The sequence below is a fragment of the Haliotis rubra genome, unplaced genomic scaffold (assembly GCF_003918875.1).
Source record: "Haliotis rubra isolate DU_JTF1 unplaced genomic scaffold, ASM391887v1 Scf300, whole genome shotgun sequence".
NCBI lineage: Eukaryota > Metazoa > Mollusca > Gastropoda > Lepetellida > Haliotidae > Haliotis > Haliotis rubra.
This window is the reverse complement of record NW_025766970.1, coordinates 509,325-524,900: the sequence shown is the minus strand read 5'-3', so window position 1 is coordinate 524,900 and position 15,576 is coordinate 509,325. Positions and strand designations below refer to the sequence as shown.

The window sequence follows — 15,576 nt, the reverse complement described above, 5'->3', positions numbered from 1 at the left end:
TCGGAGTCGGGTGCAGTCGCGGTACATCGGGTCGGGTGCAGTGCCATACATCGGGTCTGGTGCAGTGCAGTACATCGGGTCGGGTGCAGTGCGCATACATCGAGTCGGGGGTAGTGCGGTACATCGGAGTCAGGGGTAGTGCGGTACATCGGGGTCGGGTGCAGTGCCGTACATCGGTGTCGGGTGTAGTGCAGTATTCTGGCAGAAGACATCATTTGCATTTGCGTATTTGAGGAAATCACTACCTCGCTTATCTTGTCATTGTCAGTGTCTTTTGTCAATGAATGGATTTTTTGAAGATTCAAAAGATGATTCATATTGATAATGGAAAATCAAGGTTAACTGGTTGCAGTGTTGCTGCAATATGACAGCTGGGGAACACCAGGCAGCTTCATACACTGGGGATTCCACAGGTTACCAGTTAAGACTCCAGCATCCATTACCATCAGTGAGATGCAATGAAAATGTCACATACATTTACTGTGGCTCACTTATTTATGTGATGAGCTGTCAAAGGTTTGATCATTCATCTCCTTATTCATAGTATTGCTTCAGATAGCCCTCCTCGGTAACCCGTGTAAATATTCTGTTCAAATTAAGTGGCATGTTTGATCAGAATTTAGACTTCTTGTGTCCTCAAAATACCACTCGTGTTTATCAGGACGGAAAATTTGCCCTAGAAAATGCTACAGAGCCTGCATGTATGTAAGCCCCCTGTTGATGATGTGTTAACACTACTGCCCTCTGTTAATGCATGCACAGTTGTGGCATTAACAACCTCCCATGTAAACACCACTGTAATGGATATGATTGAGAGCTGTTGTACATTGTTCCTTTCTGGAAACATCATATCTGATATGTGAAGGTGAATGTTCAGCTCAGAACCAACACCAGATCTACCTGCAGGGACACCGTCATGGGAAGATCTGCTCTGAAACTGATAATGTTGATCTCGTAAAGTATATTACATAAAGCATACCTGTCAACTCTCACGCTTTATTCACAAATGTCACGCTCTCACGCCTCCAAATAATAATCCCATGCATATCTGGTAGCCAAAAATAATTTCAAAATTAATACGCATTTTCGTTCGTTTTTTAGCGTTAAGTTGAACATTTTTGAACATGTTTATGCGAATGATTCGGCTTATTATTATTTATTAGCATGCATCTTTTAGTGTCAAAATATTGCCACCAGAAGGCTCCAAATGATCCTGAAAATCACTAAACTTCATTTTCGGGCAGGGGGCTTCGCCCCAGAGACCCCCCACCAGGGCGTTGCCCTTGACATGACCCCGGCTGGACCCCGGCTTATTTTTTTCAGTCTCACTCCAAACCATCTTTAGGGGTTGACAGCTCTGCATAAAGCCATTATGGTATATATATATAATGAATGGCTGTATACCTGGTAAATATGGCTGTTATGCTGCAGATGTGTATTGCTGAATTCATACTTGGATAAGCAGTGACTCACATGATATGACGATTGATAGAGTTAGTTTAAACATATATAATTTTGGAAACCTGGGTTGGTAAACAAGCATGTTATGCTTATATAAATACTGCCCCAGCATAACAATTACAAAATCATGATGGTTACAAATAAAAGAAAATAGTTGACAACACTTGAACTACTCTTGAAGAGTTGTCTCCCTTCAGCTGGCTGCTCATGTAGGTTCAAAGAATCTTTTCATCAAAGCATGGTTTCCAGATAGAATAACGCTAAGTCTCTGAAAACATAATTTTGATAGAAACATTTCTGATAGTTTCATTTATATTGAAAAGGAGCCCCAATGAGATGGGCAAGCCAGAGCCTGAGCCTGAGGATATCCAGACTTGCTTAATTTAGGCTTTAACTATTCAGGAAATATTCAGGACTACATTTCTTTTATATTCAATATATTCACAAGTATAAAACTGAAATTCCTTTTGATAAAATGTGTAACTTGTTAATGTTTAGTGTCATGCAATGTTGGCAAGTCAGAACTGTGCTGAAGATAGTCTCTCATGACTATGGGCATTGAAGGCCATTCACTATCCTGATGAGACAGTGAACAATTTAGTGATGCATTACCATACTCACAGCATCTAGTAAAGCTTGGAGACAGAATGTCAACCTGTCACATGGCATGAATGGGTAACACAAATATATCCGAAGACAAGTTTGTGCAAACTTTGGGGCACTTTTGACAGGACAGAGCAGAACACACATTACCACCTTGACTGTGGTCAGAAATGGTGAAACGTATCTTGTACATGTGTTGTGTGAAGATATACAGCATGCAGGAACCAGGAAAAACAGCAGACTACAGGAAAACATAGACGTAATAACATCATATATACATTACTCAAAACATCGTACACTGTAGGTTGATGATACAAATGTCATGCACTCAGGAAAAGAAATACATATAAAGCAGAAACTTTTAATTGCAAATAATAGGTTTCATATGTGAGTCCGGGAGTTGCTGCTGATTGTGTAAGACTTGGTAAGTGCAGGCTGCAGTGAGACAGTTGGACTGTGACTAACTGCTTCATAAACAACTCACAATGTAAAACAGATCAACTGCAAGAATAAATTGTGATATGATTATATGATTAGTAAATTGTCTTTGTGTATGTAGTGCTTTATGTTTTAATTGTTCCTGCAGTCAAGGAATATATTGTCAGATAATGCGGTGCGCACTAATGATGTATACAGTTCGACATTTCCTGGAAGGATCCTATACTGTAATGTGCCTGACTTCGGGAAGTCGACATACTGGCTGTCTGCAGTTACACTTTGAGTGTCCACCATTGCTGCTCCTCCCTGTGTGGATTAAGTCAGCCAGCTGCCATGAGTGTCCACCATTGCTGTTTCTGCTCCTCCCTGTGTGGATTAAGTCAGCCAGCTGCCATGAGTGTCCACCATTGCTGTTTCTGCTCCTCCCTGTGTGGATTAAGTCAGCCAGCTGCCATGAGTTGTCCTCCATTGCTGCCAGCTCTGCTCACCATCCCTGTGTGGATTAAGTCAGCCAGCTGCCATGAGTGTCCTGTGTGGTCCGACCTTGCTGCTTCTGCTTCCCTGTGTGGATTAAGTCAGCCAGCTGCCATGAGTGTCCACCATTGCTGTTTCTGCTCCTCCCTGTGTGGATTAAGTCAGCCAGCTGCCATGAGTGTCCACCATTGCTGTTTCTGCTTCCCTGTGTGGATTAAGTCAGCCAGCTGCCATGAGTGTCCACCATTGCTGTTTCTGCCTTCCCTGTGTGGATTAAGTCAGCCAGCTGCCATGAGTGTCCACCATTGCTGTTTCTGCTCCCCTGTGTGGATTAAGTCAGCCAGCTGCCATGAGTGTCCACCATTGCTGTTCTGCTCCTCCCTGTGTGGATTAAGTCAGCCAGCTGCCATGAGTGTCCACCATTGCTGTTTCTGCTTGCCTGTGTGGATTAAGTCAGCCAGCTGCCATGAGTGTCCGACCTTGCTGTTTCTGCTTCCCCTGTGTGGATTAAGTCAGCCAGCTGCCATGAGTGTCCGACCTTGCTGTTTCTGCCTCCCTTGTGTGGATTAAGTCAGCCAGCTGCCATGAGTGTCCACCATTGCTGTTTCTGCTTGTGTGGATTAAGTCAGCCAGCTGCCATGAGTGTCCACCATTGCTGTTTCTGCTTCCCTGTGTGGATTAAGTCAGCCAGCTGCCATGAGTGTCCACCATTGCTGTTTCTGCTTCCCTGTGTGGATTAAGTCAGCCAGCTGCCATGAGTGTCCACCATTGCTGTTTCTGCTTGCCTGTGTTAAGTCAGCCAGCTGCCATGAGTTACCTTGCTGCCAGCTGCAGCCATGAGTGTCCACCATTGCTGTTTCTGCTTCCCTGTGTGGATTAAGTCAGCCAGCTGCCATGAGTGTCCACCATTGCTGTTTCTGCTCCTCCCTGTGTGGATTAAGTCAGCCAGCTGCCATGAGTGTCCACCATTGCTGTTTCTGCTTCTCCCTGTGTGGATTAAGTCAGCCAGCTGCCATGAGTGTCCACCATTGCTGCTTCTGCTGCTCCTCCCTGTGTGGATTAAGTCAGCCAGCTGCCAGAGTGTCTGCTGCATTAAGTCAGCCAGCTGCCATGAGTGTCCACCATTGCTGTTTCTGCTCCTCCCTGTGTGGATTAAGTCAGCCAGCTGCCATGAGTGTCCACCATTGCTGCTTCTGCTCCTCCCTGTGTGGATTAAGTCAGCCAGCTGCCATGAGTGTCCACCATTGCTGTTTCTGCTTCCTGTGTGGATTAAGTCAGCCAGCTGCCATGAGTGTCCACCATTGCTGTTTCTGCCTCCTGTGTGGATTAAAGTCAGCCAGCTGCCATGAGTGTCCACCATTGCTGTTTCTGCCTCCCTGTGTGGATTAAGTCAGCCAGCTGCCATGGGAGTAACCCTTGCTGCGTTCTGCTCGCTGAAGTGTTGGGTTCGATTCAGCTGCATGGGCACCAATGTGTTTCCCATTTCTGGTGTCTTAAGTCCCAGCCGTGATATTGCTGGATTAAGTCAGCCAGCTGCCATGTGTGGACTAAACCTCAGTTTCAGCTTGTCCTTGTGAGGATTAAGTCAGCCAGCTGCCATGAGTGTCCGACCTTGCTGTTTCTGCCTCCCCCTGTGGATTGAGTCCGTCTCTCAGCTAGGGGAAACTATCTCTCACCCAGCCATGTCATCTGTCCTCACCTCTATACACAGGCTGCAAGGGCAATATTTCATTGTCACAACAATCAATAATAATTAGGAAGAGATTACCTAAAGAGGAGGGTTGTGAGGAGGGGGTACTTCAACAAGGCTTCAAGTGATATTGCCCCACGGCTCACAACTTGGTCTTCGTCTTGATTTGACTTAATGACCACTCGAACGTCAAACTGAAATATATAGCAGTGGATTGCATGATATCTGACCTAGGCGGCAAGCAGGATAATGTCAACTAAACAGTTATGTCACTGTTATATTCTGTATATAATTTTTAGCATTACCAGTTTGACCCACCTCCCAGTGTGGTCTGACACAGACTCTGAAACTAATATGTCCAATGCAGCCCATGCGCCGCCCCCAGTATTTAGCAGTCTAGATTACCGAAGTAACAGGCTGAAATGAAGAAAGTTTTGTGGTTCCTTTTTTTATAAAATAATTTAACAACCATTTTTTACTGTAAGATATTGTAAGCCTGTAAATTTTAGGTTTGGTTTTGTGGTGCTACAGGCTGGATCTGTGAGCTCACAGATCCCTATTCCCAGCTGTTTGTTTCTGCTGTCCTTGCATCATCTAGACACCCACACCTCATACACTTCAACCTGCGTGGTACACACGGTATCGACCACCTCATCTCAGTGGCGGAATCCATAACACAGTCTCATCCAACCCGTTTCATCAGCGGCCATTTACAAACTATTGTGAGCCTTGTAATTAGATTATGTGATCACCTGGTTCCTGTCAAACTCACCACAATCTAATCAGCAGTTCCCTTGATAATGAATGGAACAGAAATACAGGATGGTAAAGTGACATCTTTCTCCAACAATTTGCTATTCTTATAGATGTGTGGCCTGTCATTGTCCTGACTCTGAACCTGGCAGATACACCCATGTCTCTACTGTTGCTTAGTGACCCTTCATGTCATCTACAGTACCAACTGAAATTTCTTCAATTTCATTTGCATATAGATTCAAAGGTTTCTTTGTCTTGTAGTTGGAAAGATATTTAAGATATGTTTGTGAGTGAGTGAGTTTAGTTTTACGCCGAACTCAGCAGTATTCCAGCTATATGGTGGCGATCTGTAAATAATCAAGTCTAGACTAGACAGTCCAGTGATCAACATCCTGAGCATCGATCTACGCAATTGGGATACGATGGCATGTGTCTACCAAGTCAGCGAGCCTGACCACCCGATCCCGTTTGTCACCTCTTACGACAAGCATGGGTTGCTGAATATCATTTCTAACCCGGATCTCCATGGATATAAAATATGTATGTAGGGATAGGGCTGCTTTGCATTCACAATGTGATGCCTGAAACATCTAGCTTGTCATACAGGAGGACATGAAGTTCATCATGGGAAATGAATAGAACTGAAATCACCTGTTGCAGTAGATCCTAGTTCATTCATGAAAGTCTGTCATGAGAGTTGGTATACAGAGAAAATGGTATCTTACACAGCCTCTACTCCTGTCATCTTTGTAATTGTATTTGGGCACAGCACACAGTGAACATTCATCATAAGATGACAGTCAAACTGAACTAGAATGAGGATTGGGTGGTTCCAGGCAATGCTTATCCTTAGATGGCTGTTGGAAACATCACGGACACAGATCCATTATAATTTGTTTCTGATGATGACAAGCGGCCATGATGATGGTATCAGGAGCACACAGTGAGATAATGTACACATGTGATTCTCGGGACTGCCAGTGATATGCTACAGTCCCAGACTACCAGTTGTGACAGATGTCGTAATGACATGATATGGTGGATATAGTACCCCCACTACTACACAACAACTGTTCCCCACCTTATGTGTTAAAACATTACACCATGGAGAGTTTAGATACACCTAAACGTCTGAGAACTTCTCCACAGCAGACTTTCTTCCTATTAAACCAAACTCTGGTTTCTTTGTAGAAAACAACCTTAGCATTAACTCTGTTAAAAGTCTATACTAAGGTACTAGAGTAGGAGGCACCTTAGTACTAAGTTCACTTAACAACCTCGGCATTAACTCTGTTAAAAGTCTATACTAAGGTACTAGAGTAGGAGGCACCTTAGTACTAAGTTCAGTTAACAACCTCAGCATTAACTCTGTTAAAAGTCTATACTAAGGTACCAGAGTAGGAGGCACCTTCAGCATTAACTAAGTTCTAAGGTACTTAACACCTTAGTACTAAGTTCACTTAACAACCTCAGCGCATTAACTCTGTTAAAAGTCTATACTAAGGTACCAGAGTAGGAGGCACCTTAGTACTAAGTTCATTTAACAACCTCGGCATTAACTCTGTTAAAAGTCTACACTAAGGTACTAGAGTAGGAGGCACCTTAGTACTAAGTTCACTTAACAACCTCAGCATTAACTCTGTTAAAAAGTCTATACTAAGGTACTAGAGTAGGAGGCACCTTGAGTACTAAGTTCACTTAACAACCTCGGCATTAACTCTGTTAAAAGTCTATACTAAGGTACTAGAGTAGGAGGCACCTTAGTACTAAGTTCATTTAACAACCTCGGCATTAACTCTGTTAAAAGTCTATACTAAGGTACTAGAGTAGGAGGCACCTTAGTACTAAGTTCACTTAACAACCTCAGCATTAACTCTGTTAAAAGTCTATACTAAGGTACTAGAGTAGGAGGCACCTTAGTACTAAGTTCACTTAACAACCTCAGCATTAACTCTGTTAAAAGTCTATACTAAGGTACTAGAGTAGGAGGCACCTTGAGTACTAAGTTCACTTAACAACCTCAGCATTAACTCTGTTAAAGTCTATACTAAGGTACTAGAGTAGGAGGCACCTTAGTACTAAGTTCACTTAACAACCTCAGCATTAACTCTGTTAAAAGTCTATACTAAGGTACTAGAGTAGGAGGCACCTTAGTACTAAGTTCACTTAACAACCTCAGCATTAACTCTGTTAAAGTCTATACTAAGGTACTAGAGTAGGAGGCACCTTAGTACTAAGTTCATTTAACAACCTCGGCATTAACTCTGTTAAAAGTCTATACTAAGGTTAAAAGTACTAGGTAGAGTAGGAGGCACCTTGAGTACTAAGTTCACTAACAACCTCGGCATTAACTCTGTTAAAAGTCTATACTAAGGTACTAGAGTAGGAGGCACCTTAGTACTAAGTTCACTTAACAACCTCAGCATTAACTCTGTTAAAAGTCTATACTAAGGTACTAGAGTAGGAGGCACCTTAGTACTAAGTTCACTTAACAACCTCAGCATTAACTCTGTTAAAAGTCTATACTAAGGTACTAGAGTAGGAGGCACCTTAGTACTAAGTTCATTTAACAACCTCAGCATTAACTCTGTTAAAAGTCTATACTAAGGTACTAGAGTAGGAGGCACCTTAGTACTAAGTTCACTTAACAACCTCAGCATTAACTCTGTTAAAAGTCTATACTAAGGTACTAGAGTAGGAGGCACCTTAGTACTAAGTTCATTTAACAACCTCATCATTAACTCTGTTAAAAGTCTATACTAAGGTAGAGTAGGAGGCACTAGAGTAGGAGGCACCTTATAGTACTAAGTTCATTCTAACAACCTCTAGAGTATTAACTTTGTTAAAACCTCAGTCTATACTAAGGTACTAGAGTAGGAGGCACCTTAGTACTAAGTTCATTTAACAACCTCAACATTAACTCTGTTAAAAGTCTATACTAAGGTACCAGAGTAGGAGGCACCTTAGTACTAAGTTCACTTAACAACCTCAGCATTAACTCTGTTAAAAGTCTATACTAAGGTACTAGAGTAGGAGGCACCTTAGTACTAAGTTCATTTAACAACCTCAGCATTAACTCTGTTAAAAGTCTATACTAAGGTACTAGAGTAGGAGGCACCTTAGTACTAAGTTCACTTTATACTACAGCATGCAGGAGGATGTTATGTTTAGATATTGCTCCTGTTTGATTCAGTTCAATTAAATATATTCATATAATGAACCTTTAGCGGATCAATCTGAATTTCTGTATTCAGTTGTAAGCCTTGTAGACAGGTTATCTCTTCTACAATGTTCTTGTACTTTCTTTTAATGATGTACATCATCTTTAAATATCTAGCTGTATAGAAACTTGTCCAAGCTGCCCTTTAACCATGATGGATGTTGCTGAAATTGTTTTTGGAAATTATTACTCATTTGATTGATCTGAACCACACTCTATGAAGAAACAGTATGTAATACAGTGCGTTATGCGCAACTTTAAAATTAGATCTAATGGAACCCATATTGTATTTGAATAATGGGAGGCCGCATAATGGAAACCAGCTGTGTAATTCTGTCTTGTGTTGCCGTTATGCAAGTCTTGTTACAACTTGGTCGATTGACGTAAAAGCAATCAATGTGTTTTTATGTCCGGATCTTAAAAATGCTAATTTTTCAGTGCTGTCAAGTTGAGAATCTGACTGATGAAGGACCTGTTAGAGGTGGCGAGGGTCTTGAACTGGGTGGTCTTCCTGTAGGGCAGATGTTATGTCCTGTGTGGTTAGTTACCTCAGTGGTCTTCCTGTAGGGCAGATGTTATGTCCTGTGTGGTTAGTTACCTCAGTGGTCTTCCTGTAGGGCAGATGTTATGTCCTGTGTGGTTAGTTACCTCAGTGGTCTTCCTGTAGGGCAGATGTTATGTCCTGTGTGGTTAGTTACCTCAGTGGTCTTCATGTAGGGCAGATGTTATGTCCTGTGTGGTTAGTTACCTCAGTGGTCTTCATGTAGGGCAGATGTTATGTCCTGTGTGGTTAGTTACCTCAGTGGTCTTCCTGTAGGGCAGATGTTATGTCCTGTGTGGTTAGTTACCTCAGTGGTGGTCTTCCTGTAGGGCAGATGTTATGTCCTGTGTGGTTAGTTACCTCAGTGGTCTTCCTGTAGGGCAGATGTTATGTCCTGTGTGGTTAGTTACCTCAGTGGTCTTCCTGTAGGGCAGATGTTATGTCCTGTGTGGTTAGTTACCTCAGTGGTCTTCCTGTAGGGCAGATGTTATGTCCTGTGTGGTTAGTTACCTCAGTGGTCTTCCTGTAGGGCAGATGTTATGTCCTGTGTGGTTAGTTACCTCCTCAGTGGTCTTCCTGTAGGGCAGATGTTATGTCCTGTGTGGTTAGTTACCTCAGTGGTCTTCCTGTAGGGCAGATGTTATGTCCTGTGTGGTTAGTTACCTCAGTGGTCTTCCTGTAGGGCAGATGTTATGTCCTGTGTGGTTAGTTACCTCAGTGGTCTTCCTGTAGGGCAGATGTTATGTCCTGTGTGGTTAGTTACCTCAGTGGTCTTCCTGTAGGGCAGATGTTATGTCCTGTGTGGTTAGTTACCTCAGTGCTGTTGTTGAGTGGTACAGCTTATGAGGATGGTATGGGGCATCATTTACCACATTGTCATACATTTGGTGCTTCACATACATCTAACAAGACCTACACTTAGTCTCTGAAAATATTTAACTGAGAGAAATAATTTACTCCATCCAAACTGAAAAGGAGTCCCAGTAAAAAATCTAGACTTTCTTCATTTAGGGCACATGCATTGCAGGCAGTGCTGGGCCAAAAGGACACAGTATTTCAGGGCCTGAGACAGGCTAACAAACTACATTTAGTTGTGTCACTTCTATTTGTGGTATTTCACAATCTGATACCATTTCTTTCTTCTATATTCGTACACCAGTATATGTGTGGGATAAAATCTTGGAAATGACAAAAGGAAATTGATGTTTAGCAATTCTCAAATATTTAACTGTAACCTTTGGTATCCCAAAGCACTTATAGCTTGCATGGCCTTGGGTAGTTGGCAAAATCTCTAATCGGTCAATGTGATACAGTCTGCATGGTCACATCTGGTGACTGTTATGATTGCAAACCTTATCTACAGTATGTTAACGTTGTCTTACTGTTTTTATTTCCATTATCCTATGATATGCAATTAGTGGTAAATGTTACAGAAACACATGAAAAGGATATCCAGAAAGAAGTTGGCTGTTGGGATTTGTCCATCATGGTGTAGGAAAATGTAGTGTGGGCAATGTCTGCATGTTATATATGAACATCACCACAATATCTACTTACAAGAACATCCACTCTTGATAAATGGTAATGAACTTACAGATGTACCCACCTGTTGAGTGAGTGAGTGAGTTTAGTTTTACGCTGCACTCTGCAATATTCCAGCTATATGGCAGCGGTCTGTAAATAATCGAGTCTGGACCAAACAATCCAGTGATCAACATCATGAGCATCTATCTGCGCAATTGGGAACCGATGACATGTGTCAACCAAGTCAGCGAGCCTGACCAGCCGATCCCGTTAGTCACCTCTTACGACAAGCATAGTCGCCTTTTGTGGCAAACAAGAGTTGCTGAAGACCTATTCTACCCCGGATCTTCATGGGTCACCACCTGTTGACAGTTACCGGTAGATAACCATTAGTAAAATAATATGAAACTTCTGTTGGCAACTCATGCAGTTTGATGTTCCAAGTATTTGAGAGACAGCTTGGAAGTGTGTTTATTAAACCCAGTACACCTTTCTGTAGAATGTGACAAGGAGATTGATGGTGGTGCAGACATGCTGTACTTTACTTCTATCTCAGCACAACGGGATGAGCCATGCAATTAGATGTTGGAAGGAACTCAGTAATTGCTAAAAAGGATTCCTCTTAATGACAGACACATCTGCCTCAGAGAATCCTCTTTATGTCGTGAACATGCCCAGCAACAGAAGATATGGTGGATACATACATTGCCATTGCTAACTTGTGTGATTAAGACTTGGAACGTCAACAATCATCATCTGGGATCTCATTTGAAAAATGATTATTGGGAATTTCCTGCTACATGTACCGCCTCTGTGGTGTAGTGGTTAGAGCATCTGCCTGGAGAGCAGAAGGTCTCATGGGTTCGATCCCCCGGCTGCGTCATACCAAAAGACATTAAAATATGGCACTTGTTGTTCCGTGCCTGGCGCTTGGCATTAATGGGTAAAACAAGGATTCGTTGGTTCGGAGTCAGTATAATGTGTCTGAGTTGGGTATTCATGCTTAACTGCGGCATGGTATCTCAGTGAGCTAGCACTATAAAACCAGCTTAAGTCTGGGCTAGTACAAGCAATCACACATACATACCCATGCATATCGTCATATGAGCAAAATGTTCTTAAGTACGATGTTAAACCCGATTTCACCTCACCTGCTTCGTGTAAATTAGATCACATGTCAGAAAGTTGAAGTTAAGTTTGTATTATTCAAACCAACTGCCATTAGCCTGTTCTAGCTCCTGGAATTCTAAGTATACAGTTTTGGTGTTTTGCTGATGAGTTTTATGGTTCAAAGGCACTCAATTTGATGATACATTACTTTCATGATTTACAGTATACCAGTTGACAGTATTGCACTTTTATCCTTCACCAAACAACAGCAGAGAGATCTTCCTCCTTATTGTGATTGATCTGTAGACCAGATGGGCTGCTCTGTACATTTCAATTTCACAAATCACCAAGGAAATTGGAAAGAAATTGGATATATCAAAATGCTGGAACGTTTGTATGAGGGGCCTGCTGGACTGTCTTTCATGGCTGTTTGTTGAGAGCAGGTAGAGTCAAGTGATGGACATCAGTCACCTCCAGACCTGTTGTTGATCTGGGAAAGTGCCACATGAAAGGCTTGTCCTGCTCTTTGTCAGATAGAATCAATATGTAATGTTCTCGCAGGCATTCTCACAGGATTACGGCAGACTTGAGGAATGTGGAAAAAGAGTATTTGCCGAAATTGATTTCCCGGCCAGTCACATTTATTTCTTCCCACGTCATGTCTATTGCAGTAGCACTGATACAATAACAGGACAATAGCATATAAACAGGCGATCTATTTACCTCAATGAAGTCTGGTACTGAATGATAGGATAGCACTTGTAAAGGTACAGTAATAGGTGGGGGATGAAGTGAGAGATGTTCATCAGAGATATATCATGTTTACACAGATGCTAGGTGGCAGCAAGAAGCTGTATGGGATTGTCATCAATGGCTAGTCCATCTTGATATGATGTCCATTGATCCAATCATGATATGATGTCCATTGATCCAGATGACCCTAGCTATTGACACATGCAATGAAGAGCTGAGGTGATGAGGCGGAAATTAAGACCTGATTTCTCTTGTGATAAAACTCCAATTATAGGCCAACAGATTCAGTCATCTAGAGAATGGTTATTTTGAAATACAGTTACATTAATTCATACCATCCAGCAGAGTTTAAAAATAAATGTAATTTGATTTGGACTAGTGAGTCATGCCTGTGACTGAGTCCAGATAGAATGTGCCCTTCATATATCATGTTAATCACAAGGACTGACCGAAATGAAGGTGTAATGGTTACAAGATTTTGGTTGAGTATGTCATGAAATTATCCATTTTCAAATTTCCAGTCTCTAAAACTTTTTTAATGATAATGGTCATTCAATTTTGGTACTCTCGGTGAGTGTGTTCATTCCTGGCATCTGTCCAAGAAGGAGCGTGACAGATGGGAAAGTGGTTCTCATATGGTGGTTATACAACACACTGCACATGCACCATGATGTTATCTACGTCATGAGGGGTTACTATCTACTGACATTCAGTCATGTGATAGGCTGTTGCTATAGCTCACCTTGTATATGTATCTGCAGCTTCATCTGTAGACAAGTGTGGGGCTGTACTGTACCATTGGCTGCATATTGAGTAAACTTTTCTTCTGGTTCATATCGAGTGCTAGACACTTCCTCGTAGGAGCCAATGATGGCTGACTTTTGTTATCAGTGATAATCAGGTAATTTGTTAAGTAAACAATGAGTTTCATCAGTTATCTTCAGTTATGTAACACATGTTATCTTTGGGATTACACTTTCACAGTAAAGTACAGATTCTAGTACTTCTTTGGGTTGAGTCCCATCCGGGATTTGAACCCTCAGTCAGGCACCTAATCGCCAGCACACAAAGTCTACCACCTAACCCGCTCAGCCACTGCGGCTTCTGAAGTGTGTCGCTGTGTGGGTTAGCTGGCTGACTGACAAACTGATGTAAGGAGTATGAATAAGAAGGTTTCTTTAGTTTCCCAATACCAAGAGATAAAAACATACCATTGCTGAATTGCTTGCAGAAATGATATGCGCCTCTGTGGCTTCCAAGTTTTTAGTTTTAGACTTGTTATGTTTATATTACTAAATATCTGAAGGAATATGGCCATTCCCACAAACCTGCTTAATCCTGCCCAGTGACTGAGGAATACATGTATATATATTTATGACAGCAAAACCAATCAAGATTATGAAAGAACAAATCTAGCCAGCTGCATTCCATTAGATGACTTATTTATCTATAAGAACTGACCGGTGAAGGTTAGAATTGATCTTCAGTAATCCATGCTTGTCATAAAAGGTGACTAATGGGATCGGGTGGTCAGGCTCGCTGACCTGGTCGACATATGTCATCATATCCCAATTATGCAGATCGATGCTCATGCAGTTGATCACTGGATTGTCTGATTCAGACTTGATTATTTACAGACCGCCGCCATATAGCTGGAATATTGCTGAGTGTGGTGTAAAATTAACTCACTCACTATAAGAATTGACTTCAAAGTTATATTGTCTGAACACCCTGTCATGTGTTTATACCTTAATACACTTAAAATATACTGAAGTCAGTTCTAAAGAAACCTTTCATTGCAAATAATCCTGAAAAATTCTCATGAGCTATAGAGCATATGTATCTCTGTTTTGTATAATTACTGTCTGTGAAGGTGTGTTGGTGATGTGTCTGTGTGTCTGTACAGAGACTGCGATGGGGTCACGGGAGCTGCCCAGGCCGGGACTGTACTCCACAGGGCTGCTCTTCCTGGACAAGGACACGGCGGAGGAGTCTGAGAAGATGTTCACCGACATGGCCACAAGCTTCAACCTGAAGGTAGGGACAGTGACAACTGTAGACAATGTTGGTTCCATGTAAGCACATACAGTAACAAGCACCCTTGACACCAGACAGACAAGTCAGTGACTAATTACTCTTGATAGTTTACCCCGATAAGTTATCAGACTTAATTACCCATCTGCTACCAACATATATAGCTTTACTAATACAATCTATGGCACATACAACTCAGGTTTCAAAAGGACATATTTACGTGTATCAATCCACATGCATGTCACATGCAGAATCTATTTGCTGCACCCAGCTGCCATGGTAGGACTAGAAAAATATTGCTACAGGAGCTGACAGACCTACTCACCATGCATATCATGTGCAATACTATCGGCATATCAAGTGAAATATGGGGACACAGGTGGTCATGTCATCCAATTAAAAGGCGGTGGGGTAACCTAGAGGTTAAAGCATTCAATTGTCACACCGAAGACCCGTGTTCAATTCCCCACATGCCCGGTACAATGTGTGAATCCCAGTTCTGGTGTCCACCCACCATGATATTGCTGGAATATAAAAGCAGCGTAAAACTAAACTCATGCATTCCCACATTGTGCCCATGTTGGGAATCGACTCCAGGTCTTCGGCGTGACGAACGAACGCTTTCACCACCAGACTACCCCACTGCCCCTTAGGTATATGTGTACACAAGCAACTCTAAACTTCTTGATGTTTTTGGTGTATTTGTCACAAATACAAATTCCGAGTGATGCAGGTTCTCATGGCTCTGCCCAATAATGTGACATGTTGTTGTCAGCCATATCCTTCGTCCACTGTTGAGGCCAGTGACTATACTGATTGCCCGTGGACATGTATAGTTAATGACCAAGCAGCCCCTGTCCTACACATATCCACATGTAGGTCTGGCCAGCTTAGCCGAGTCTGAGGGCTCTAATTAAATGAAGAATGTGGGCGTTGGAAGACCCTGCAGTTACTCCTACTGTAATACATTGT

General features: G+C 42.2%; 1 protein-coding gene across 1 annotated transcript in view; it reads left to right on the top strand.

Annotated features, from left to right (window-relative positions):
• The window catches only part of LOC124282667 (glutamate synthase [NADH]-like), a 99,082-nt gene that overhangs the window by 30,964 nt on the left and 52,542 nt on the right, over window positions 1-15,576 (top strand). The window contains 2 exon segments of the mRNA XM_046718692.1: window positions 2,305-2,323; window positions 14,500-14,607. Of these exon segments, the coding sequence (XP_046574648.1) occupies window positions 2,305-2,323; window positions 14,500-14,607 (127 nt within the window).